Source organism: Stenella coeruleoalba (assembly GCF_951394435.1).
Source record: "Stenella coeruleoalba genome assembly, chromosome: X".
Classification (NCBI taxonomy): Eukaryota; Metazoa; Chordata; class Mammalia; order Artiodactyla; family Delphinidae; genus Stenella; species Stenella coeruleoalba.
In genome coordinates this window covers 59,926,742-59,953,211 of record NC_137152.1, presented here as the reverse complement: position 1 = coordinate 59,953,211, position 26,470 = coordinate 59,926,742, and the positions used below count along the sequence as shown (strand labels likewise).

Genomic DNA, 26,470 nt, shown 5'->3' with positions numbered 1-26,470 from the left:
ATATTTAATAATAGTAATAGATCAAGTTTGATGTATGAGATAGCCTGTTATCACCAATGCAACCCAGATAAGTACACAGCTCTGATCAGTTCCATAAATCATGATAATTGTCAACAAACAAAATATGTAGTTTTACAACATTTTAAAGGAAAAAAGGCTGAAGGTTTTACTGATTTGTTTTCTCCATTTAGAAGCAAAAAATCAAGTCAATTCTGAATCAGATTCAGATTCTGAAGAATCTAAGAAGCCGAGATACAGACATAGGCTTTTGAGGCACAAGCTGACTGTGAGTGATGGAGAATCTGGAGAAGAAAAAAAGACGAAGCCTAAAGAGCACAAAGAAGCCAAAGGCAGAAATAGAAGGAAGGGTAAGACATTTTAATTCTGATAGCAAGGAACATACTGGTTTTATAAACTAAGTATAGTTGTGAAATTTAAGTATATTGGCTCCAACAGTTGACCACCTATATTAGGTGAGTATCAGCACACTGACAACAACTATTCTGAGAGTGAAATAAAGAATTTAGAGTGGGAAGATAACCCAGAAACTTGAGAGATGACACAAAGACTATTTTTGACCTTTAGTAGTCATATACATTTAGATTAAAAAGACAAAGAAATATGACAATAAATAAAATATGCATTAAAGTTATGTAGAAAATTTAAGACTGCCTGTAAGTGCAGGAAGAAATAATGAGGAAAGATAGAACATACAATTAATTTGGATAGATTTATGCAAGTTTATATGTAAAACTTTAGCCAGATTAAATTTTTATTACATTAAAAGTCTGAGACCTTCTGCACTGAGTTACTTACCTGTTTCCAGCATCATGGTAAACACCGAGGATACAAAATGAATAAGGAAATCATTGTCTTATGTGATGGTTTTCAGCCTGACTACACATGCAGTTAACTTGGATTTAAAAATATACCTATGGCAGGGCTGCACCCCAAGCCAATTACAGCATAATTGGTGGTGGTGGGACCTATGTATCCATATGTTTTAAGAGCATCTCTGATATGATTTGGCAGTCATTGGTTTAATAAGAATTATTGACATTAATATTATACGAAATTATAGTACCATGAGGGTTGTCTTGTATAACAGAGGTATTATAAAGTGTGGCACTGAGAGGATTTCTTTAGCTTCTTGGGGGCTAGGGGTTATCACCAGAGAAGACTTCACAAAGATGAAGAATTTCACCCAGCAGATCAAGTTCTAAATGGGGAGCAGGTAGATGTGTTGTGAAGATGTATAATATAAGCAGGGAAAAAATTATAAAAGCCTCTGCAAATTGTTTAGCACATGGTGGAGGGGATGCAATTGATGTGGTATAGTTGGAGTATAGGAGGGAGTAGGGAAAGGAACAGCAGGAAATTAGGCTGGGCCAATAAGACAGAGACCAGATACTAGAGACCTTTGTAAGCCTGTGTTTCTCAAACTGAAGTACTTGGCAGTGGACTCATGGGTATATCAGGCTATAGAGTAAACATGGTACATCTCTTTGGTGTGTTCATTTTACTTGAGAGTTGGTGGAGAGCATTCTTATATTAAGTAATCACATATATTGAGGAATTAAATGTGAACTTTTCCTGAGAATTTCGGCTAACAAGAAGTTTAAAGAAAGTTTTTTCTTCTTTGGGGCAGATTCTGAAGACTTTACTAGCCAATTCCTGTCGGGCAGATTAACTCTTCTTTGCCACTAGGAATAAGAAAGCATTTTTGGAAGTGTCTGAGAAGTATAGTAGGCTCTATAGGATGGAGAGCCATTGAAAGGTTTAAATTTTTTTTAATTTTAAAAATTATTTTTATATCATAGCTATGAGACATAATTCACAAACCATACAGTTTACCAGTTTAGTGTATAATTTGTTTTTAGTGTAGTCACAGAGGAGTGCCACCACTTTTTAAAAAACTTTTTATTTAAGGTATATATACAGAAAAGTGTGCATTTCATAAGTGGATAGCTTGATGAACATGTATGGCACCTCAAGACACAGGACATTCGTTACCAGCACTCAAGAATCACAACTTCAGCACAACCACTCATTTTTTCCATTGAAAGATTTCAACCAAGGTTGTAATACGTTCAGATTAGTTGCCTGTTATTCTGTGAGACTGAAGGCTTTGAATCCATTTGAAGGATATTGCCATAGTTGATGTCAAGTGTGGTTGTTCTGGTATAAGTGTAATAGTGAGATTACCCAGTGGAGCTGTAATGTTGTGCAAATAGAGGGCTAAGGAAAGAATCTTGGAATCCTGAACATTTAAAGGGCTAAAGAGCAGCAGCTATCCATTAAAGAAGAGGAGGAAGGTACCCCCCCCACCCACACATATACTTAATATTTCATGGATATTTTCATGTAGACAAATAAATAATAGTACCTCATTTTGTGAATGCTTTTCTCATAAATTTCTTTGCAGCCTGAGTACAAGCCAGTCTTTCAGATTCTATAAAGGAACTGAGTGATTTAGCATTCTATAAAGGAACTGAGTGATTTAGCATAACAACATGATTTCCTGTGCATCTTCAACAAAAGGAGAAATACTGATTTTGCCTCTGAGGCTTAGCTCAGGGATATAGAGTCCTTTAGTGGGCCAAATACATTTGAAATGCTTTATTGAAACCCAAGTTTTCTGTGACCTGTGTTTCCATTGTCTTCTTCTGTGGGTAACTTATTACCCAGCTGTTTTGTTTTTTTTTTTTTTTGTTCGTTTGTGTAGAAGGGAGTAAACTAAAATCCCATCATATTAATTTTTCTAATGTAGGTTATGATCATAGTGATTGATACTACATTTGGAGTTGCATGATTTTCCAAGTTTTGCAAACTCTGGTGTCCCTGTATTGTCTGGAAACTTAACGTTGGGTAATGGGGAGAAATCAAAAGCTAATAGCTGAATTATAATATTAAATCAAGTGTAGTATGTGGATTTCAATTTTCACCTAAATTTTTAAAAAGTTATAAAAGTTATTTTGGTGATAATTTCAAAAGTGTAGTTATTGATTGCCTTTATAGTATATGATATTAAAATTGATGTTATTTTTCTCATGCATTATAGTGGTATTTAGTTATGTAGGACAGTGTCCTTATGCTTAAGGGTTAACTGTCATGATATCAGCACTTAATTTCAAATAGTTCAGTGCAAAAAAGGGTGTGTATATGTTTAGGGAGAGATAAAGCAAATGTGCTAAACTTAACAGTAAGTGAATTTAGGAGAAAGGATACATTCAAAAATTCTTTAAAACTTTTGGTAGGTTTGAAAATTTTTAAAATAAAATGTTTGATGAAAAATGAATACTAGACTTAAAATTGTATTTAATTACAGGAGAAGTTTGTGTGTGCATGTGGACACCTGTGTTCTCCCAAATTCCCAGTTGCTTAGCAGTTCTTTTTTACTATTGTTTTTTTTTATTGTGGTAAAATATACATAACATAAAATTTTAACCATTTTTAAGTTTTTGAATTAATTCAGTAGCATTAATATATTCACATTGTTGTGCAACCATTAACACTATCTGTCTCCAGAATTCTTTCATCATCCCAAGCTGAAACTCACTAAACACTAATTCCTCATTCCCCTCTTCTCCCATAGCAAGTCTTTATATTATTTATGCCTGCCTATGTTTTTTTTAGATAGAATAGACTTTTGATTCTGAGGTCAGCTCATGATATTCTAAAAATATTTTATTTTGACATAATTTTAGATTTATAGAAATGTCAGAAAAATAGTGTGGAGTTCCTATATACCCTTCACCCAGCTTCCCTAATTTAATACCTTACACTTATTACAGCACAACAATCAAAACCAGGAAATTAACATTGATGCAATACTATTAGTTCAACCAGGGTTTGACAGACTACACCTGTAGGCTAAATCTGACCTTCTGCCTTTTTTTATAAGTAAAGGTTTATTGGGGCACTGTTACACTTATTCAGTTACTGCTTTCATGTGTTTACAGTGGCAAAGTTGTGTAGAGATGAGTGGTTGCAACAGAGACCATATAGCCTACAAAGTTGAAAATACTTACCGTCAGACCTCTGACCTCTGATGTAAACTATAGATTTTATTTGGTTATCATTATTTTTCCCACTGATGTTCTTTTACCACTTTGGAATCCATTCTAGGATCCCACATTGCATTCACTTGTCTCCTTAATCTACTCCAATCTGTGACAGTTCCTTTGTCTTTTCTTTCATGACCTTGACACTTTTGAAGTCTATTATCAATTATTTTCTAGACTGTCCATCTATATGTATTTGTCTAGTGTCTTCTCATGGTTAGATTTAGGTTATTAGGCATTTTGACAGCAGTACTACAAAAGTGATATTGAATCTTTCTCAGTGTATCATACCAAAGGTGTATGATGACAATATGTCTTATTACTGGTAATGCTAACCTGATTTAAGTTGCTTAAGTTGGTGTCTGCTGGATTTTTCCACTGTAAAAAGAAAAACTATTTTTCTGTTCATATTTAATATCTTGTGGGGAGATACTTTGAGACAATGCAAATATCCTGTTTCTCATCCATACTTATGCCCACTAATTTTAGCATCCAACTGCCTGAGTAGTTTTTACTGTGATGTATGTGTAAGTGGTGATTTTCAGTTTCTTTCATTACTTCTAGGAAGAGTTGTTTCCCCGTTTATTTATTTATTGCATTGCTTATATTAATATGGACTTATAGATAGATACTTATTTTATTCTATGAGTTATAATCCAGTTCATTTTGTTGCTCACATTGTTCCAGCTTTGCTTATTGGGAGCTTCTCAAGTTGGATCCTGTGTCCTTTGAATATATCCCCATCATTTTTTGAGCACTGCTTTACTTTCTGGCACCACAAGATAGTCCAGGCTCATCTTATATTTTCCCTGCCTGGCTTCCTCTGGCCAGAAAGATATGGGTATTCTCCTGGGGTTTCAGATGCCTGTGTCTTAGTGGCAGTTTTGGTACAGAAAAATAAAATTTTGGAGAGAAAAAATAAAATTGGGAATTCACCTTATATTCTTGTGATATGCAGGGCTCTGCTCCTTTTCCCAGTGCTGTGGCTAGAAATGCAGTCCTCCCAGAGTTTTGCTGTCAGCACCCTCTGCATAGTTTTGGAATTCAGCCGGCCTTCCTGTCAAAACCAGGAAAGAACGGAGGAAAAAATAAAACACATGACATTCACATCCCTCCACAATTTTATGGGGATCATTATTCAGGTTTTGATTTCAGTCCCTAGTCTGCCTGCTCTTGTTTCCTTTTCACAGTTCTTAGGTTGTTATTTTATGTATTCTGTCTATAGTTTTCAGTTGTCATAAATGGCAGAGGGTCTGTAATCGCCATTATTCCACCTTGGCCAGCCTACTTTGCTTGTTTTAAATAACCAGAATTCTTTTATTGACAGGCAATTTCTCATTTTGTCAATTCGTATACAATTAATACTTACATTTTAATGTAGAATCATAATTTTATAACCATAGTTGGATTTTACTTGATTTTTTTATAAATACCATTTGTGTCATTAACTGGTCTAATCTATATGACATAATATGTACTACAGATATTATTCTCATAATACTCTAAGTTTTAATGTGAAGTTACTGACAAATTGCATTTCTATTGGGAAGTATTTAATAACTTTTAATATGTATTTTTATTCAAGTGAGCAGTGAAGATTCTGAAGATTCTGATTTTCAGGAATCAGGAGTTAGTGAAGAAGTTAGTGAATCTGAAGATGAACAACGGCCAAGAACACGGTAAATATATAGTATTTTCTAAAATTTTAGGAATTAATCTGAATAACCATGCTTCAAATTATTTGTAGAAAGTTTGCTGTTACTAATAAAGTAAAATATTTAACATTTTGATTTGAAACTAATTATTAAAATTATTAATTTAAAAATAGTATGTATAAACATGCTGTATATACTTGAATTGTATGTTCTAAATTAGGTGGACTTTCAGTGTGCAAAAACACGCTTAACTGTAATTTTTCGTTGTTGTGGTGAGAAGTTGTGGTAGGTAAGAGGCTCTGTAGACAAACTACTGCACTCTAACTCCTGGCTTTACTACTTCCTGTTTGTATGAATACTCTGTGCTTCAGTTTCCTTATCTGTAAAATGGGGGATTACATTATTATTTACCTTATTGATTATTGTGGGCATTAAATGAGATGGTGCATGTAAAGGACTTATAATAGTGCCTATTTGGTAATTAGTAAGTGCTCCATGAATGCTAATTATTGCTGTTTGTAGTACTACTAGTATTATAGTAATTAAGATGTGTTTGTTCTCTCAATACACATAGCTACTGATCTAGATTACAAGTTATTTAAAATTTTGCTTCCTTCTTAGCATAGTATTTTAGATAATAATAACCGTTCTAAGAAATTTTTATTTCCTCCAGAATAATATGATACTTCTATCAACTTATCAATTTGTGTTTGTGTGAGTGTATATATGTATATCTGCATAGCTGTTTGCACTTGTGAATTTTAACATATTTGAGGTTGTTTTAGATTAATACCAGGTTGTGCCTGGAGTATAGTAACATACTGTACTTCAGGGAAATATAAAATAACAATAGGATACAATGAGAATTTTAAAGCACTGAGATGGAATTCATATAGCACAAAATTCACTATTTTAAAGAGTAGAATACAGGGATTTTTAGAATATTCACAAAGTTGTGCATCTACTACCACTATCTAATTTCAGAACATTTCCATCATCCCAGAAAGAAATCCTGTACCCCTTAGCTGTCATTTCCCGTTCTTCCTGCTTCTCATCCCCTGGCAAAAACTAATCTATTTGTGTATGGATTTACTTATTCTGAACATTTCATATGAATAGATTCGTAAATATGTGTCTTTTTTATGAATGGATTTTCTCAGTTAGCATAATGTTTTCAATGTTTATCCAGGGCTGTAGCTTGTTTCAGTACTTTATTCCTTTTTTAAAAAGTATTTTATTGAAGTATAGTTGATTTACAATGTTGTGTTAATTTCTGCTATATAGCAAAGTGATTCAGTTATACATATTTATATTCTTTTTTGTATTATTTTCCATTATGGTTTATCACAGGATATTGAATATAGTTCCCTGTGGAACTTGAGTATAGTTCAAGTAGGACCTTGTTGTTTATCCATCCAATATATAATAGTTTGTGTCTGTTAATCACAAACTCCCAAGTCCTTCCCTCCTTCACCCCCTCACTCCCCCTTGGCAGCCACAAGTCTGTTCTCTGCGTCTGTGAGTTTGTTTCTGTTTCATAGATATATTCATTTGTGTCCTATTCTAGATTCCACATATAAGGGATATCATATGGTATTTGTCTTTCTCTTTCTGACTTACTTCACTTAGTATGATAATCTCTAGGTCCATCCAAGTTGCTGCAAATGGCATTGTTTCACTTTTTTGACGACTGAGTGATATTCCATTGTGTGTATATGTGTGTGTGTGTGTGTGTGTGTGTGTGTGTGTGTGTGTATGTACACACACACCCACCACATCTTTATCCATTCATCTGTAGATGGACATTTTAGGTTGTTTCCATGTCTTGGCTATGGTAAATAGTGCTGCTAGGAACATAGGGGTACATGTATCTTTTTGAATTATAGTTTTATCTGGGTATATGCCCAGGAATGGAATTGCTAGATCATATGGTAACTCTAATTTTAGTTTTTTGAGGACACTCTATACTGTTTTCCATAGCGGCTGCACCAATTTACATTCCCACCACCAGTGTAAGAGGGTTCCCTTTTCTGCACACCCTCTCCAGCATTTATTATTTGTGGACTTTTTAGTGATGGCCATTCTGAATGGTGTGAGGTGGTACCTCATTGTAGTTTTGATTTGCATTTCTCTAATAATTAGTGATGATGAGCATCTTTTCATGTGCTTTCTGGACATCTGTATGTATTCTTTGGAAAAATGTCTATTTAGATCTTCTGCCCATATTTTTGATTGGGATTTTTTGTTATTTTTATTGAGCTGCATGAGCTATTTGTATATTTTGGAGTTTAATTCCTTGTCAGTCGCATTGTTTGCAAATATTTTCTCTCATTCTGTGGGTTATCTTCTCCTTTTGTTTGTAGTTTCCTTCACTGTGCTAAAGCTTTTAGGTTTAATTAGATCCCATTTGTTTATTTTGGTTTTATTTTCATTATTCTAGGAGGTGAATCTGAAAAGATGTTGCTGCAAGTTATGTCGAAGAGTGTTCTGCCTATATTTTTCTCTAAGAGTTTTATAGTATCTGATCTTACATTTAGGTCTTTAATCCATTTGAGTTTATTTTTGTGTACGGTGTTATAGAATGTTGTAATTTCATTCTTTTACATGTAACTGTCCAGTTTTCCCAGCACCACTTATTGAAGAGATTGTCTTTTCTCCATTGTATATTTTTGCCTCCTTTGTTGTAGATTAATTGACCATAGGTGCATGGGTTTATTTCTGGGCTTTCTATACTGTTCAAATGATCAATATTTCTGTTTGTGTGTCAGTACCATACTGTTTCGATTACTCTAGCTTTGTAGTATAGTCTGAAGTCAGGGAGCCTGATTCCTCCAGCTTTGTTTTTCTTTCTCAGGATTGCTTTGGCTATTCAGGGTCTTTTGTGTCTCCATATAAGTTTAAAAAATTTTTTGTTCTAGTTCTGTGAAAAATGACATTGGTAATTTGATAGGGATTGACTTGAACCTGTAGATTGCCTTGGGTAGTACAATCATTTTGACAATATTCATTCTTCCAATCCAGGAACATGGTATATCTTTCCATCTGTTTTTGTCATTTTTGATTTCTTTTATCAGTGTCTCTTGTGATTTGATGACACTCTTTAGTGTTGTGTTTGGATTGCTTTTTCTTTTTTGTGTGTGTATCTATTGTAGATTTTTGGTTTGCAGTTACCATGAGGTTTTGATATAGCAGTCCATATATATACAAGATTGTTCTAAGTTGCTGGTCTCTTAGTTTCCAGAGCATTTCCAATATCCTGCATTTGTACTCTTCTCACAATTGCTGATTTTGACATCATATTTGTGTGTGGTTGACTTCCTACCTTCACTGTATGTTTGCCTTTACCAGTGAGCTCTTCCATTCATAATTTTCTTGTTTCTAGTTGTGGCCTTTTCTGCCTAGAGAAGTTCCTTTAGCATTTGCTATAAAGGTGGGTTTTGTTGTATTGAATTCTCTTAGCTTTTGCTTGTCTGTAAAGCTTTTGATTTCTCTGTTGAATGTGAATGAGAGCCTTGCTGGGTAAAGTATTCTTGGTTGTAGGTTTTACCCTTTCATTACTTTAAATATATCATGCCACTCCCTTCTGGCCTGCAGCGTTACTGCTGAAAAATCAGCTGATAACATTATGGGGATTCCGTTGTATGTTTTTTGTTGCTTTTCCCTTGTTGCCTTTAATATTTTCTCTTTGTCTTTAATTTTTGTCAATTTGATTAATACGTGTCTTGGCATGTTCCTCCTTGGGTTTATCCTGTGTTGGACTCTGCACTTCCTGGACTTGAGTGTTTCCTTTCCCACGTTAGGGGAATTTTCAGCTCTTATCTCTTCAAATATTTTCTCAGGCCCTTTCTCTTCTCCTTCTGGGCCCCCTATAATTTGAAAGTTGGTGCATTTAATGTTTTCCCTGAGGTCTCTGAGACTGTCCTCCTTTCTTTTCATTCTTTTTTCTTCATTTTGTTCTGTAGCAGTGATTTACAGGAATCTGTCTTCCAGCTTATTCATTCTTCTGCCTTATTTATTCTGCTATGTTTTAAAATATATATATATATTTATTTATTTATTTATTTTTGGCTGTGTTGGGTCTTTGTTGCTGCACGCAGGCTTTCTCTAGTTGCAGTGAATGGGGGCTACTCTTTGTTGCGGTGCTTGGCCTTCTCATTCCAGTGGCTTCTCTCATTGCGGAGCATGGGCTCTAGGTGTGTGGGCTTCAGTAGTTGCAGCGTGTTGGCTTAGTAGCTGTGGCTCGCGGGCTCTAGAGTGCAGGCTCTGTAGTTGTGGCGCATGGGCTTAGTTGCTCCGCGGCATGTGGGATCTTCCCAGACCAGGGCTTGAACCCATGTCCCCTGCATTGGCAGGTGGATTCTTAACCACTGTGCCACCAGGGAAGTCCTTATTCTGCTATTGATTACTTGTAGTGTATTTTTCATTTCAGTTATTGTGTTGTTCATCTCTGTTTGCTCGTTCTTTAAATCTCCTAGCTTTTTGTTAAACTTATTTCTTGTATCTTCTCAATCTGTGCCTCCATTCTTTTTCTGAGATCTTGGATCATCCTTACTATCATTAACTGAATTCTTTTTCAGGCAGATTGCCTATCTCCACTTCACTTAGTTGTTCTTCTGGGGTTTTATCTTGTTCCTTCGTCTGGAAAATGTTTCTCTGCCATCTCATTTTGTCTGTCTGTGTTAGTGTTCTCTGTTCCGCAGACTGCAGGATTGTAGTTTGTCTTGCTTCTGGTGTCTGCCCTTTGGTGGGTGAGGTTGATCCAGGGACTTGTGCAGGCTTCCTGTTGGAAGGGACTGGTGCCTGCCCACTGGTGGGTGGAGCTGGGTCTTGTCCCTCTGATGGGCAGGGCCATGTCAAGGGGGTGTGTTTAGAGTCGGCTGTGGGCTCAGGGGGACTTTAGGCAGCCTATCTGCTGATGGGTGGGGCTGTGTTCCCACTCTGTTGTTTGTTTGGCCTGAGGCATCCTAGCCCTGGAGCCTGCAGGCTGTTGGGTGGGGCCCGGTCTTGTTGCCAAAATGGTGACCTCTGGGAGAGCTCTTGCTGATGAATATTCCTTGGGGCCTCCACCACCGGTGTCCTTGCCCCCCATAGTGAGCCATAACTGACCTCCACCTCCCCAGGCGACCCTCCAAGACCCACAGGTTCATCTGATCCAGTCTCCTATGGAGTCACTGCTTTGCCCTGTGGCCCAGTGCACATGAAACCTTGTGTGCGCCCTCCAAGAGTGAAGTCTCTGTTTCCCCCAGTCCTGTGGAGCTCCTGCTCTCATGCCCCGCTGGCCTTCAAAGCCAGATCCTCTGGGGTCTTCTCTTACTGATGTCAGATCCCCAGGCTGGTGAGCTTGATGTGGAGCTCAGAAGTCTCACTCCTGTCAGAGAACATCTGTGATATAATTATTTTCCTGTTTGCCGGTCACCCTCCCAGCCAGTATGGGATTTGATTGTGTGGTGAAAGCACCCCTCCTCCTGTCTCAATTGTAGCTTCTTTGGATGTAGAACATCTTTTTTGGTAGTTTCCAGTTTTTCTTGTTGATGGTTGTTCAGCAGTTAGCTGTGATTTTGATGTTTCTGTGAGAGGAGGTGAGCTCAAGTCCTTCTACTCTGCCATCTTGTCTCTTCCCTCATACCTAAATCCTAGAGTAAATTTCTAAAAGTGACATTGTTGGGTTAAAGTTTTGCAGTTTTAGGACTTTTCATATATATTTTCACGCTATCTTATAGAAGTCAGTTTTTTCATCTCCCAGCAGAGTATGTAAATAGCCATTTCCTCATTCTTTCAACAATAAAACAATGAGCAGTCTATTAACTAGAACGTATATCTTAGGGGAACTACAATCCATTTTGAGTTAATTTTTCTGTATGGTGTAAGATAGGGGTCCAGATTCATCCTTTTGCATGTAGATACCCAGTTGTCTGAGCACCGTTTGTGAAAAGACTGTTTTCCGTATTGCATTGTCTTGACCTCCTTGTGGAAAATCAATTGACCATAAACATAAAGTTTTATTTCTGGACTCTCATTTCTTTTCCATTGATCTGCATGTTTATCCTTTATGCCAGGAACATACTGTCTTGATTAATGTAACTTAGTATACCAATTCCTAAGCGCAAAAATACATTACTCATCACAAATTGTTGTTACTGTTTTTGTTTTAATTTGTGTGAGCTGGTATGAAGAAAATCATATCTAAGTTTTGTAATCTGTTTTTTTTTAATTTAAAGAGATGGTGAATATTTTTCATGTGTATATTGACCATTTATATTTCTAAAGGCCCTCCATCCATCTTATTACTCATATGCTAAACCTCCCCCTTGAATAAATTAAAATGTCGACTGGATTTCTGTTTGATTTTTTTTAACTTTATTTTTTTGATCACTGGATTTCAAATTAAGGGTTCTCCTTTTTGAACCTAGTGAAGGTTTTTTTGGCTCTTTGATTTTTCCTTTATCTTTTTTAGGAATGTACACACAGGTAAAGCAGTTCTAAAATAGTTCATAATTTACTTAAGGAAATTCATCACGAAGTATTTTATTTTGCATTTTAAATATTCTTTAGGTCTGCAAAGAAAGCAGAGTTGGAAGAAAATCAGCGAAGTTATAAACAGAAAAAGAAAAGGCGACGCATCAAGGTTCAAGAAGATTCATCCAGTGAAAACAAGGTAGTAAATAATGAGATTTACTGTGTGCGCTTGGAATTATAACTGGTACAGTAGACCATTGTAAATATGTTATTACATCTTCTGCATTCCATTCATTAATTAAATTCTACTCATTTATTTTTTTTTATTTATTTTCTTTTTTTAACATCTTTATTGGGGTATAATTGCTTTACAATGGTGTGTTAGTTTCTGCTTTATAACAAAGTGAATCAGTTATACATATACATATGTTCCCATATGTCTTCCCTCTTGCGTCTCCCTCCCTCCCACCCCCCCATCCCACCCCTCCAGGCTGTCACAAAGCACCGAGCCAATATCCCTGTGCCATGCGGCTGCTTCCCACTAGCTGTCTACCTTACTACATTTGTTAGTGTGTATATATCCATAACTCTCTCTTGCCCTGTCTACTCATTTATTTACATTTTAAATTTTGTGGAAGAATTGACTTACTGAAAGTATAAATATGCAGAAGTATTAACTTTGATATATTATCAATATTTTTCTTTTCCTTAACTGAATCTAATGGAAGTTTTAAGCTGTTCTAATTCATTATTTCCATTCTTAGGGCTATAGACTTGATGTGAAGTATTCTGTCTGAAGACATAAAACATAATGACTCATGTGATTGAATTTCTTTTACCAGTGAAGTCAGTCAATTTAAGTTTCTTGTACAATATATAAGCAGAATTATTTAGAGTACAAGTTCTCTGTAATGTTTTGTCAATCCTGTTCTCTTTTGGGGGGAGTTCATTTTTTTAATGAACCTTTTAACCATTTCTAACGTGCAATTCAGTGGCCTTAATTACATTCATAATTGGGAACTCTGTACCCCTTAAACGGTAACTCCAATTCCCACCTATCTGCAGCCCCTCATAACATCTAATTCTAATTTCTGTGTCTATGAATTTACCTGTTTTAGGTATTTCATACAAATGGAATCACACAGTATTTGTCCTTTTCTGTCAGGCTTCTTTCATTGACATAATGTTTTCACGGTTCATCCACGTTGTGGCATATGTCAGAATTTCCTTTCTTTTTAAGGCTGGATAATATTCCACTGTATGTATATATCACTTTGTGTTTATCCATTCATCTATTGATGGATGTTTGGGTTGTTTATACCTTTGGCTATTTTGAATAATGCTGCTGTGAATGCAGGCGAGTCCCTGCTTTTAATTCTTTTGGTTATAATCTGAGAAGTGGAATTGCTGGATCATATGGTAATTCTGTGTTCAACTTTTTGAGGAACTGTCACACTGTTTTCCCAATGCACCAGCCTTCCAGTTTTTCTACATCCTCACCAACACTTTTTATTTTCTGTTTTTTTTTTAATAGCCATGCTAATGGGTGTGAGTTAGTATCTCATTTGTGGTTTTGATTTAAATTTCCCTAATGACAAGTGATGTTGAATATCTTTTTATGTGCTTATTGGACATTTCTGTGTCTCCTTTGGAGAAAGGTCTGTTCAGTCCTTTGTCCCCTTTTTAGGGTTGTTTTATTAATACTCTTCTGTATTACAAAGTGTAATTCTGAAGCTTTTCAGTACGTTTTCTTCCACCTTTTCTTGGTATGTTAATTGGAATTTCAAGTGGACAAATTAGAAAACTTTATAGTATTAACCTTTGATCATTTAAATTCCATAGAGTAATTCTGAAGAAGATGATAAAGAAGAAGATGAAGAAGAAGAAGAAGAAGAAGATGAAAATGATGATTCCAAGTCTCCTGGAAAAGGCAGAAAGAAAATTCGAAAGATTCTTAAAGATGATAAACTACGAACAGAAACACAAAATGCTCTTAAGGAAGAGGAAGAGAGGCGAAAGCGTATTGCTGAGCGGGAACGTGAGCGAGAGAAATTGAGAGAGGTAAACCAATTTTTATTTATGATTTTTTTAAATATATGACCTTCATAGATATACTTTAGTATTTCAAGAATAGGATGTTGTAATCAACCACAGATTTTTAGTTACAGTTACTTTTTCCTATTAGCAATATTTTATGCAACTTATAAATCTTCATTAGATTATATGAATTAGGTACAGAAAAGAGTTGAGATTCTTGATCACCAGAGTGATTGTGTTTTATTTGGAGTAGAAAACTGTTAAGAGGTTATTGCTTAAATCCATAAAGCATTTCAATTTTTTGAATAAACTTTTTCTTGTAAAAAATTTTAAGCACAGGTACAGGCAGAAGGAATAGTGTTATAAATCTCCATGTATCCATTACCCAGCTCCAATAATTACTAACACGTGGCCAGTTTTGTTTAACCTATTCTTTTGCCTTCAGATTATTTTGGAGAAGTCTCAGAAATCATATAATTTTGTTTATATATAGTTCAGAATATATTGTTGAAAGATAAGGACTTTTTAAACATTACCATAGTGCCATTATTACACTTAAACTTTAACAGTAATTCCATAATATCATCAAATATCCAGTTAAAATTCAAAATAATTTCATTTTCCTCACAAACATGATAGTGGTTTTGAAAATAGTTGGTGTGAATCAGGATCCCAAGAAAGTCTCACTACATATTGTGTTGCATTTGGATACTTATGTTTATGTTTATCCTTAAGCTAATACCACACTGTCTTGATTACTGTAACCTTATAGTAAGTCTTGAAATCCGATACTGTAACTTCTACAACTTTGTTCTACTTTTTTATTTATTTTTTTAAAATTTTATTTATTTATTTATTTATGGCTGCGTTGGGTCTTCATTGCTGTGCGCGGGCTTTCTCTAGTTGCAGTGAGCAGGGGTTACTCTTCGTTGCAGTAAGTAGGCTTCTCGTTGTGGTGGCTTCTCTCATTGCGGAGCAGGGGCTCTAGGCGTGCGGGCTTCAGTAGTTGTGGCACATGGGCTCCGTAGTCGTGGCTCACGGGCTCTAGAGCACAGGCTCAGTAGTTGTGGAGCATGGGCTTAGTTGCTCCGCAGCGTGTGGGATCTTCCTGGACCAGGGCTCAAATTGTGTCCCCTGCGTTGGCAGGCGGATTCTTAACCACTGCTCCACCAGGGAAGCCCTGTTCTACTTTTTTAGAGTTGTTTTGGCTCTACTCAATTATTTGCATATGGTTTAGTATCCTCTTGTCAATTTTTAACAAGAATGTTCCTGGAACTTTTATTGGGATTGTGTTGGATATTTAGATTAGTGACATCTTAACAGTATTTTGTTTACTGTTACATAAATATAGTATATTTCTCCATTTATTTCGTGCTCCTTTTATTTCTCTTAGCAATGTTTTATGCTTTTCATTGTACAAACCTAGCACATATTTTGCTAAATTTATCCCTAAGTAATTTATATTTTCTGATGTCATGGTAAATGAAATTTTAAGTGATTTAAAGACCTTGTGTTCTGTGACCTTGCCAAATTCTCTTATGAGTTCTAGTAGCTTTTTTTGTAGATTCCTGAAGATTTTCTACATATTCAGTCATGTTGTCTATACACAGAAACCATTTTATTAATTTCTTTCAAATTTATTGTTCATTTCTGTTTTTAAATTATAAAAGGATAGTTAATTTTTTCAAATGCTTTTCTTTTTATAAATTTCTTTCTTTCTTTCTTTTTGGCTGCGTTGGGTCTTCGTTGCTGCGTACAGGCTTTCTCTAGTTGCAGTGAGTGGGGGCTACTCTTTGTTGTGGTGTGCGGGCTTCTCATTGCGGTGGCTTCTCTTGTTCTGGAGCACAGGGTCTAGGGCACGTGGGCTCAGTAGTTGTGGCTCGCGGGCCCTAGAGCGCAGGCTCAGTAATTGTGGCCCATGGGCTTAGTTGCTCTACAGCATGTGGGATCTTCCCAGACCAGGGCTTAACCTGTGTCCCCTGCATTGACAGGCAGATTCATAACCACTGTGCCACCAAGGAAGCTGTCAAATGCTTTTAAATGTATCTGGTGATCTAGAAAATTAGTCTTGCATTGCTAGAATAAGCCTTGCTTGGTCATGGTATATTACTCTTTTTATATATTGTTGTATTTCTTTTGCTATATTGTTTCAACAGGAGTTTTACCTCACTGTTAAGGAGACATGTTGGTTTGTAAATTCCTTTTCTTGTAATATCTTTCTGTTTTTGCTATCACAGTAATACTGTTCTCATGTAAAATGAGTAGGGAAGTGCTCTATCTCCTCTTCTTTTTTTTTTTGCGGTACACGGGCCTCTCGCTGTTGTGGCCTCTCCCATTGCGGAGCACAGGCTCCAGATGCGCAGGCTCAGTGGCCATGGCTCATGGGCCTACCTGCTCCACGGCATGTGGGATCTTCCTGGACCGGGGCACGAACCCGTGTCCCCTGCATTGGCAGGCGGACTCTCAACCACTGTGCCACCAGGGAAGCCCTCCTCTGTCTTCTTAAAAGAATGTTTGTAAGATAGATATTATTTCATTCTTAAATGTTTGATAGAATTCTCCAGTGAAGCTATTGGTCTGATGTTTTCTGAGTTTTTAGAAAATTTTAAACAGATTCAGTTACTTTAATAAATGTTGGGCTATTTAGACTTATCTGTTTCTCCTTAGGCCTGTTTTGATCAATTTTGTCTTTAAGGAATTTGTCCATTTCATTTATGTAGTCTAATTTATTGATGTAAATTTGTTCACACTATTCCGTTATTAAGTTTTTTGTTTTTTGTAGACACTGTCATGATATCTCATCTTTCATTTGTGTTATTGATAATTTGTCTTTTTTTTTTCTTGATTAGTCTCTCTAGAGGTTTAGCAATTTTACTATCTTTTCAAAAACACCAGCTTTGGATTTAATTTCCTCTATTGTTTTCACCTTTTTCTAATTCATTGGTTTCCATTCTATTTTTATGTTATCACTCTTTCTTTGGGTTTAATTTGCTTTTTTACCAGCTACTTAAGGTGAATTTTGGATCTTGCTCCTTTTTTAATATATACATTTAAAGGTATAAAGTTCCCCACTCTGCATACTGTTAAATGCTGCAGTGTATGAATTTTGATGTTTTGTGTTTTCCTTTTACTCTGTTCAGATCTTTTCTATTTTTCTTATGACCCAGAAAATGATGTATCTTTCTGAACGTTCCATGTATATATTCTGCCATTGTGGGGTGAAATATTCTACAAATTTCAATTAGGTTATGATGGTTTATTACATTCAGGTCCTGTGTATCCTTTTTTTTTTTAAGTTAACACTTAAAAAAGTGTTTATTTAGGCTGCTCCAGGTCTCAGTTGTGGCATGTGGGATCTTTTTTTTTTTTTTCTAGTTGCAGCATGCGGACTCTCAATTTGCAGCATGTGGACTTCTTAGTTATGGTATGCAGAGTCTTAGTTGCAGCAGGCGAACTCTTAGTTGTAGCATGCATGTGGGATCTACTTCCCCGACCAGGGGTCGAACCCGGGCCCTCTGCATTGGGAGCATGGAATCTTATCCACTGGACCACCAGGGAAGTCCCAGGTCCTGTTTATCCTTAATGATATTTTGTCTCATATTGAGAGAGCAGTGTTGAGGTCTCCAACTATAATTGTCAATTTGTCATTTTCTCATTGCTCTTCTCTCAGTTTTTGCTTATAGTTTGTTATTAGGTACATGTACATGTATGATTGTTATGCCTTTCTTGTGAATTGACCCATTATCAATGAGTAATGTCCCCTTTTACCTCTGGTGATTTTTCACCATCTGAAATCTACTCTATGTGATGATAGTATAGTCACACCATCTTTCTTTTCAAGCATTTTACTATGAAAAGTTCCAACATACTGCAAGGTTTACAGAATTTCACAGTGATTTCCCATAAACTCAGGTCCTAGATTTTCTGTTAACATTTTACTATACTTGGTTTGTTACATTCCTATTTATCTACTAATCTCTCTATCCATCATTATATTTTTTATGCATTTCAATGTCAATTGCAGACATCATTTCACTTAACCTTAATGCTTTAGCTTGCATGTCATTAGCTAGAATTCATATTTATTTAAAATTTTTATGTAAAATTTATTTTGAGTGAAATGTACCAATTTTAAGTGTACATTTGCTTTTGACATACCATGGAATGCACACATCTACTGTATGTATTTTTGTGTTTTTCTTCAGCTTGCCTTTTTTCCTTTTACTTAATGTTTCGAGAGTGTTCTGTCCTCCCTAGGTTGTGTCTGCTCTTGACTGTGAAACAGCTTATCTGTTGAATGGATGTACCACTGTCAATCCTCCCCTCCCCAAATCTTCTTTTGAGGTACAGTTAGGTTGTTCCAACGTTTTCACTAAATTGGAGTATCCTGTTACATATTGGCATGACTTCTTTTGTTTGTGCTTCTTTGGGTTTTTTAAAAAAATTTCTTACTATTTTAACTATTTTTAAGTACACAGTTCAGTGAAATACATGTTGTGTAACCATCATCACCATCCTTTTTCATGACTTTTTTATCATCCTAAGCAGAAACTGTGTACCCATTTAACAATAAATTCCCATTCCCCCTTCTCCCTAGTCTCTTGTAACCTCTCTTCTACTTTCTGTCTCTATGAATTTGGCTATTCTAGGTACCTCATATGAGTGGAATCATTCAGTATTTGTCCTTTTCTGTCTGTCTTATTTCACATGGCAGAATGTTTTCAAGATTCATTCATGTTATGTCAACTATCAGAATTTAATTTCTTTTTAAGGATGAACAGTATATTCTATGCATATACAACATTTTGTTTATTCATTTATCTGTTGATGGATACTTAGGTTTCTTCCACTTTTTGGCTATTGTGAATAATGGTGCTTTGAACATGGATGTACAAGTATCTCTTCAAGTTCCTGCTTTCCAGTCTTCTGGGTATATATACAGAAGTGGAATGGTGGAAGATATGGTAATTCTTGATGTATTTTTTGAGGAATCACCACAGTGTTTTCCACAACAGCTGCACCATTTTATATTTCCACCAGCAATGCATACAGGTTCCAATTTCTCTACATCTTTACAATATTTCTTTTCTCTTCTTTCTTCTCTGCCTCTCCCGTCTTTTGTAATAGCCAACCTAATGATTGTGAAGTGGTATTTCATTATGTTTTTTTTTTTTTTTTTTTTTTTTTTTTTTTGCGGTACACGGGCCTATCACTGCTGTGGCCTCTCCACAGAGCACAGGCTCCGGACGCACAGGCTCAGCGGCCATGGCTCACAGGCCCAGCCGCTCTGTGGCATGTGGGATCCTCCCGGACCGGGGCACGAACCCGTGTCCCCTGCATCGGCAGGCAGACTCTCAACCACTGCGCCACCAGGGAAGCCCTCATTGTGGTTTTGATTTGCATTTCCTTAATGACTAATGATGTTGATCATCTTTTCATGTGCATATTGACCATTTGTATATTTTTGGAGAAATGTCTATTCAAATCCTTAGCACATTTTAAAATTGTGCTTTTTTCGTTATTGTTGTATTGTAGGGGTTCTTTATATATTCTGGATATCAGTCTCTTATCATATATGTAATTTGCAAATATATTCCCCCATTTTGTGGATTATCTTTAATTCTATTGATAAGTATCCTTTGCATAAAAGTTTGAAATTTTGATGAAGTCCAGTTTATCAATTTTTTTTCATTGCCTGTGCTATTGATGTTTTATTTAAGACATCATTGCCAAATCCTTTGTCATGACAGTTTCTTTCTTTGCCATTTTGTATAATCCTGTTAATATGCTATTGAATTTGGTTTGCTAGTACTTTGTTGAGGAGTTTTGAATCTATATTAATAGAGAATCTGTAGTTTTCATATAGTTTATTTGTCTGAATTTTGAATCAGGGTAATGCTGGTCTCATTGAATGAATTAGAAAATATTCCCTCATCTTCAGTTTTCTAGAAGAGTTTGAGAAAAATTGTCATTATTTTTTAAATGTTTGGTAAAATTCACCAGGGAAGCCCATCTGGCCCTAGGCTTTGTTCTTTGTTGGAAGTTTGATTACTGATTCAGTGTTCTTAACTAGTTTAGCAGTCTGTTCAGATTTTGTTTTTTTCATGGGTCTGATCTGGTGGTTTGTGTTTCTAAGAATTTTTTCATTTCATCTATGTTATCCATTTTGTTGTATAGTTGTTCATAGTATTCTTTCATAATTATTTTTATTTCTGTAAAATTGCTAGTAATGTCATCACCTTTATTTCAGATTTTAATAATTTGAATCCTCTGTCTTTTTGTCTTACTCATTCTAACTAAAGATTTGTGAATTTTATTCTTTTCAAAGAACCAACTTTTGATTTTGTTGATTTTCTCTTTTTCTAGTGTCTGTTTTATTTCTGTCTGCTCTAATCCATTTTATTTCCTTCCACCTGCTAGCTTGGGTTTAGTTTGCTCCTCTTTTTCTACTTCTTTAAGGTGTAAAGTTAAGTTCTCAATTTGTGATCTTATTTCCTTTCTAATGTGTGTGTTTACCACTATACATTCCCCACTTAGCACTTCTTTTGCTGAATCCCACAGGTTTTAGTATTTTGTGTTTTCATTTTAATTTGTCTGAAGGTATTTTCTAATGTCCCTTGTGGTTTCTTATTTGACCTATTGGTTATTTAAGAGTATCTTGTTTAATTTATGCATATTTGCATTTTTCCCATTGTCCTTTTGTTATTGATTTCTAGTTTCATTCCACTGTGATTGGAGAAGATAGTTTTTTATGATTTTATTTATTTACTTATTTTTAAGTGGTCAGTAAAACCTTTCATTTTATTTATTTTTTTATTGAAGTATAGTTGATTTTTATGATTTTAATCTTCTAAAATTTATTAAGGCTTGTTTTGTGCCCTAACATGTGGTCTGTCCTTGAGAAGTTCCATGTGCACTTGAGAAAATTCGTACTCTGCTGTTGTTGAGCAGAGTGTTCTGTGTGTTAGGGCTACTTGGTTTACAGGGTTGTTCAAGTTCTGTGTTTCCCTGTTGATCTTTAGTTGGCTTGTTCTATGCATTATTGAAAGTAGGGTGTGATGTCTCCAAACTATTATTGTAGAACAGCCTATTTCTCCTTTCAATTCTGTCAGTGTTTGCTTCATATAATGTGGGACTCTGTTTTGGGTGCATTTATGTTTATGATTGTTATATCTTTTTGATTAATTTACTCATCTGTTAATATATATATATTTTGCCTTTTGTAATTGTTTTTGACTTAAAGTCTATTTGTCTGATGTTTATATAGCCATCCCAGCCTTCTTAGTTGCTGTTTACATGGAATATCTTTTACCATTCTTTCATTTTCAACCTATTTGTGTCTTTTGATCTAAAGTGAGTCTTTTGTAGACAACCAATATTTGGATCATTTTTTAATGAATTTTAGCATTCTGTACCTTTTGATTGGCGGTTTAATCCGTTATATTTTAAGTAAGTACTGATGAGTAAGGATTTACTTCTTCCATTATGCTATATTTTATATGTCTTACTGCTTTTTTGCTCATCATTTCCTCCATTGCTTCCCTTTTTTTGTTTGTTTATTTCATTTTTTGCAGTGACACATTTTGATTCCCATCTCATTTTCTTTTGTGTATCATATGTAGATATTTTCTTTGTGGTTAACATGGGATTACATATAACATCCTAACATCATAATGATGTAGTTTAAATTGAATGAACTTGACCTCAGTCATGCACATAAATCGTAGTCTTTTAGAGCCCCATTCCCCCCTGTATATAATTCATGTCACAGATTTTGTTTTTATACATTTTATGCCCCAATAATATATATTTATAATTACTTTTTATGGTTTTGTCTTTTAAATCCTATAGAAAGTAAACCTGGAGTTACAAACCAAAATTACAATAATACTGGGTTTTATATTTGACTGTGTATCTTTTCCATACATCTCTAGTTCTTTATACATCTTTGAGTTACTATATAGCATTTTTTTCATTTCAACCTGAAGGCTTCCCTTTAGTATTTCTTTTAGGGTAGGTCTATTTTTAACGAACTCTCTCAGTTTAGGAATGTCTTGATTTCTCCCTCTATTTTGAAGGATACTTTTGTTTGATATAAAATTCTCAGCTGACAGTTGTTTTCTTTCAATACTTTAAAATATATTATTGCACTGCCTTTTGGCCTTCAAGTTTCTGATGAGAAATAAGCTGATCATATTATTTATGATCCCTGTATGTGACAAGTCACTTCTCTTTTGCTACTTTCAAGATTCTCTCTTTCTTTGTACTTTGAAGTTCTGATTATAATGTGCTTAGTCTGGGTCTCTTAGTTTATCTCACTTCAAGTTTGTTGTGCTTCTTGGATTTCTAGATCCTGGTTTTTACTCAAATTTGGGGAGTTTTGGCCATTATTTCCTCAAATAACCTTTCTGCCCCTATTTTTCTTCTCCTTCTTAGACTCTCATAATGTATATATTGATCTGCTTGATGATGTCCTACAAGTCCCTTGGTCTCTCAGTTTTCTCAATTCTTTTTTCTTTCTGCTCCTTAGACTTGATAATTTCAGTTGACATCTTCATGTTTGATAATTTTCTGCCTGCTCATATCTGAATCCTTTTTGAATTTTTAATTTTACTTATTGCCTTTTTCAGTTCTTTTGACTCCTTTTTATAATTTCTACTGCTTTGTTGATAGTCCCATTTTGTGCCTACATTGTTTTCCTGATTTCCTTTAGATTGTCCACAGTTTCCTTTGGGTTTTTGAACATATTTTAAGACAGTTACTTTAATGTCTTTATCTAATAAGTCCATTGTGGGGGACTTATCAGGGATGGTTTCTGTTGTCTTATTTTGTTTTTTTGAATGGGCCATGTTTTCCTGTTTCATTGTTTGGTTTGTGGGGTTTTTTTAATTGCATATTGGGCATTTGGCTATTATAATGCAGTAACTCTGGAAATTAAGTTCTCTCCCTTCCCAAGGATTTGCTGTATTTCTTTTCTTTAGTTGTCATAGTCTGATTGATATGAGACTCTCCCCATTTATTTTTGCAAAGTTTGTTTATTGTTTTGCATCATTACTGAATGCTCTTTTCCTTTCACTAATGTTCTGTTAATGTTTTGAAAGAGATTTCCTTGAATGCCTGATCTTTTCCAGTCTTTGTAGATTGGCTCTGTACTGGGGCACTCCTTCAGTACTTAACAAGACTTGCAATGAAGCTAAAGGATCACTCTGAGGTTAAAACTTAAGGGCTTTTCAGGTATTTTCTGAGCATGTTTCTTACCTGGGCATACACTTGGTTTTATAATTCTTCTGTCTATTTTGCTGGTTTTGAATGTCCTAAATTCCAAGAGTCTCATCCTAGCCTCGTCTCTGGGCCTTAGGTGGTCAGTTACATGTCTCCACCTATAATGTCTTGGCCCTGACAACTGTGGGTTTATAGTTGCCTTGTAGCTTTTTTTTTTTAAGCATTTTTTTCTGCTTTTTCCCATCAGAATTTCAACTTAGGTGAAACAATGGTAAGAGTTTTATGTCATTCCTTTGGTTATCCCCAGGCAGGTTATAATAGATATACACCATAATTTGCAAATAATTTCTGCTGTGCTCCCTCTATTTTGAGGGAGGAAACTGTCAACCAGGCTGCTGCTGCTTCAAGAATAAGACCATCACCTCACTAGGAGGTAGTGGGATAAGGGCAAGTAAAAAGACCATAAAACTTTCCTACCATTTTAAAGATGGCCTATCTCTGGTCTCTACTGAATGCCCTGTGTTATGCATGAAGAGTATACTCTACCTTGTTTGAAATTGAATGCCTTCCAGACCTATATGATAATTGGGAACTATTTAGCTCACAACTTCTTGGTCACACTTTGTCTGACTTTGTGGAGTTTTACTCCTCATGTGCATTTTAATATTCAGTTAAGACAGTGACTCCCATTTTGATTTCTGGAGGTCTTTTTGTATAGTCCTTTTCTCTCTGTAGTTCTATGTAGTTTCTCTCTGTAGTTTTTCTAGCCATCTCAGCTTGACTTCTGTCTCCCCAGCTCAGCACAACTCCAGTGTTCTGCTTTGGATACCCTCGATTCTGGAATGTGCCTTCAGGCAGCAGTCAAGGGGGAATAGGGCCCTCCTTATTGGTTTTGCTTCTCTCAGGTATCAGTGTCCTGCTGGTGCCTGTTATTCAAAGTCCAAAAATGTTAGTTTTGTATATTTTGTCTACTTTCCTAATTGATTACAGCAGGAGGGTAAATTTGGTCCCTAGTACTCCATCTTGCATTGTGATCCTGAATCTCCATCAGCAGAAATGGGGCTCAGCCTTTTCAGTATGTTGCTTAAATGGTTTTGCTTTCATTTTTTCTTTTCCTTTTTCAATTCAGACATGGGATACATTTCATGTCCTTATTTACTATTCTTTGCTATAGCTTAATTTATCATTTCTCCTAAATTCTCCCATTTCATTACTATTATTAGTTATATAAACTTTACTTAAATTGTACCTTGAGTGCATAAACACATGCACTTAGTCACTAATAAGTAGACAGTTTTTTTATAAGTTGTCTTCTCCTCCATTCAGGATGAAGATTCACTAATCTCCAATCCTGAAGATAGTGCTTAATAGCTAAAATATCACTTATGAATATATGGTTCGAAATTCTTAAAGCCTTGTATATTAGTTTACTACTGTGCATTAAAAAATACCACAAGCTTAGCTTAAAACAAGACAAAGTTATTATCTCACAGTTCTATAAGTCAGGAATTTGAGAGTGGCTTAGCTGAGCCTGGTCTACTGGGTCGTCTGCTCAGTGTCTCACCAAGTTGAAATTAAGATGTTAGCCAGAGCTGCAATTTTCATCTAAGACTTTGTTGTTTTCTAGCTCACATATTGGCAGAATCCAGTTCCTTGTGATTGTATCAGTGAGGTCCTTAGCTACTAGAGACTTCTCACAGTATGGCAGTGTGCTTGTCTTGGAGACCAGAAGAGAGCATCTCTTACCCTTCGGTCTTTTAAAGAGCTTACCTTGATCAGGTCGGGCTCACCTAGGAGAATGTCCCTTTTGATTAAACCAAACCCAGCTGATTAGTGGCCCAATTATGGGGATGATATCTCATCATAGTTACAGATCTCAGTCATACTCAAGGGGATGGGATTATACCAGAGGGTGGGAATCTTGGAGGCCATTTTAGGATTCTGCCTACCACACCTTGCAAATAGGACAAGACATTCAGAGAATTTTACATTTTGGCTAAAGGCTTTGCCCCAGCAATATGAAGCTGGGACACATCCAAGCTAGAAAACAATAAAAATTTAGTGAATACTTAGTCTATGCCTAATACTTTTTATTCTCTGCCTTATTTAATCTCTGCAACAACCCCATGTGGGTTATTTATAATCTTTCCTAATTTGCGCATGGAGAAACTGAAGCTAAGAGGGTTTAAGTAACTTGTTGAAATGGAGCTGAGATCTAAATGGCCTGTGCTATTTATACTCCACCACACTTTATCCTAGTATTAATCTTGATTTGTATATAATTTCAGTTTTATATAAGTGAAGTATCTATCCAGGTGATTTATTACAAATTTGTGACTTATTTAACATTTTTTACATGCAATAATGGTACTGTAGTTATGATTTTAAAAAGAGAGTGTCCTTTTTTTTAGAAGACTACTATTTAGCTTCATTTATTGACTTTTTTATTTTATTTTATTTTTTACATCTTTATTGGAGTATAATTGCTTTACAATGGTGTGTTAGTTTCTGCTTTATAACAAAGTGAATCAGTTATACATATACATATGTTGCCATAACTCTTCCCTCTTGCATCTCCCTCCCTCCCACCCTCCCTATCCCACCCCTCCAGGCAGTCACAAAGCACCGAGCTGATCTCCCTGTGCTATGCAGCTGCTTCCCACTAGCTATCTACCTTACGTTTGGTAGTGTATATATGTCCATGCCTCTCTCTCGTTTTCTCACAGCTTACCCTTCCTCCTCCCCATATCCTCAAGTCCATTCTCTAGTAGGTCTGTGTGTCTTTATTCCTGTCTTACCCCTAGGTTCTTCATGACATTTATTTTTTCTTAAATTCCATATATATGTGTTAGCATACGGAATTTGTCTTTCTCTTTCTGACTTACTTCACTCTCTATGACAGACTCTAGGTCTATCTACCTCATTACAAATAGCTCAATTTCATATCTTTTTATGGCTGAGTAATATTCCATTGTATATATGTGCCACATCTTCTTTATCCGTTCATCCGATGATGGACACTTAGGTTGTTTCCAT

At 35.5% G+C, this 26,470-nt stretch overlaps 1 protein-coding gene across 13 annotated transcripts in view; it reads left to right on the top strand.

Annotated features, from left to right (window-relative positions):
* Window positions 1-26,470, top strand: part of ATRX (ATRX chromatin remodeler) — a 249,450-nt gene that overhangs the window by 111,122 nt on the left and 111,858 nt on the right. For all 13 annotated transcript variants that reach the window (XM_079910006.1, XM_079909999.1, XM_079910009.1 and 10 more), the window contains 4 exons: window positions 192-368; window positions 5,650-5,743; window positions 12,272-12,374; window positions 14,018-14,236. In XM_079910006.1, coding sequence (XP_079766132.1) covers window positions 192-368; window positions 5,650-5,743; window positions 12,272-12,374; window positions 14,018-14,236 — 593 coding nt within the window. The remainder of the gene's footprint in view (window positions 1-191; window positions 369-5,649; window positions 5,744-12,271; window positions 12,375-14,017; window positions 14,237-26,470) is intronic.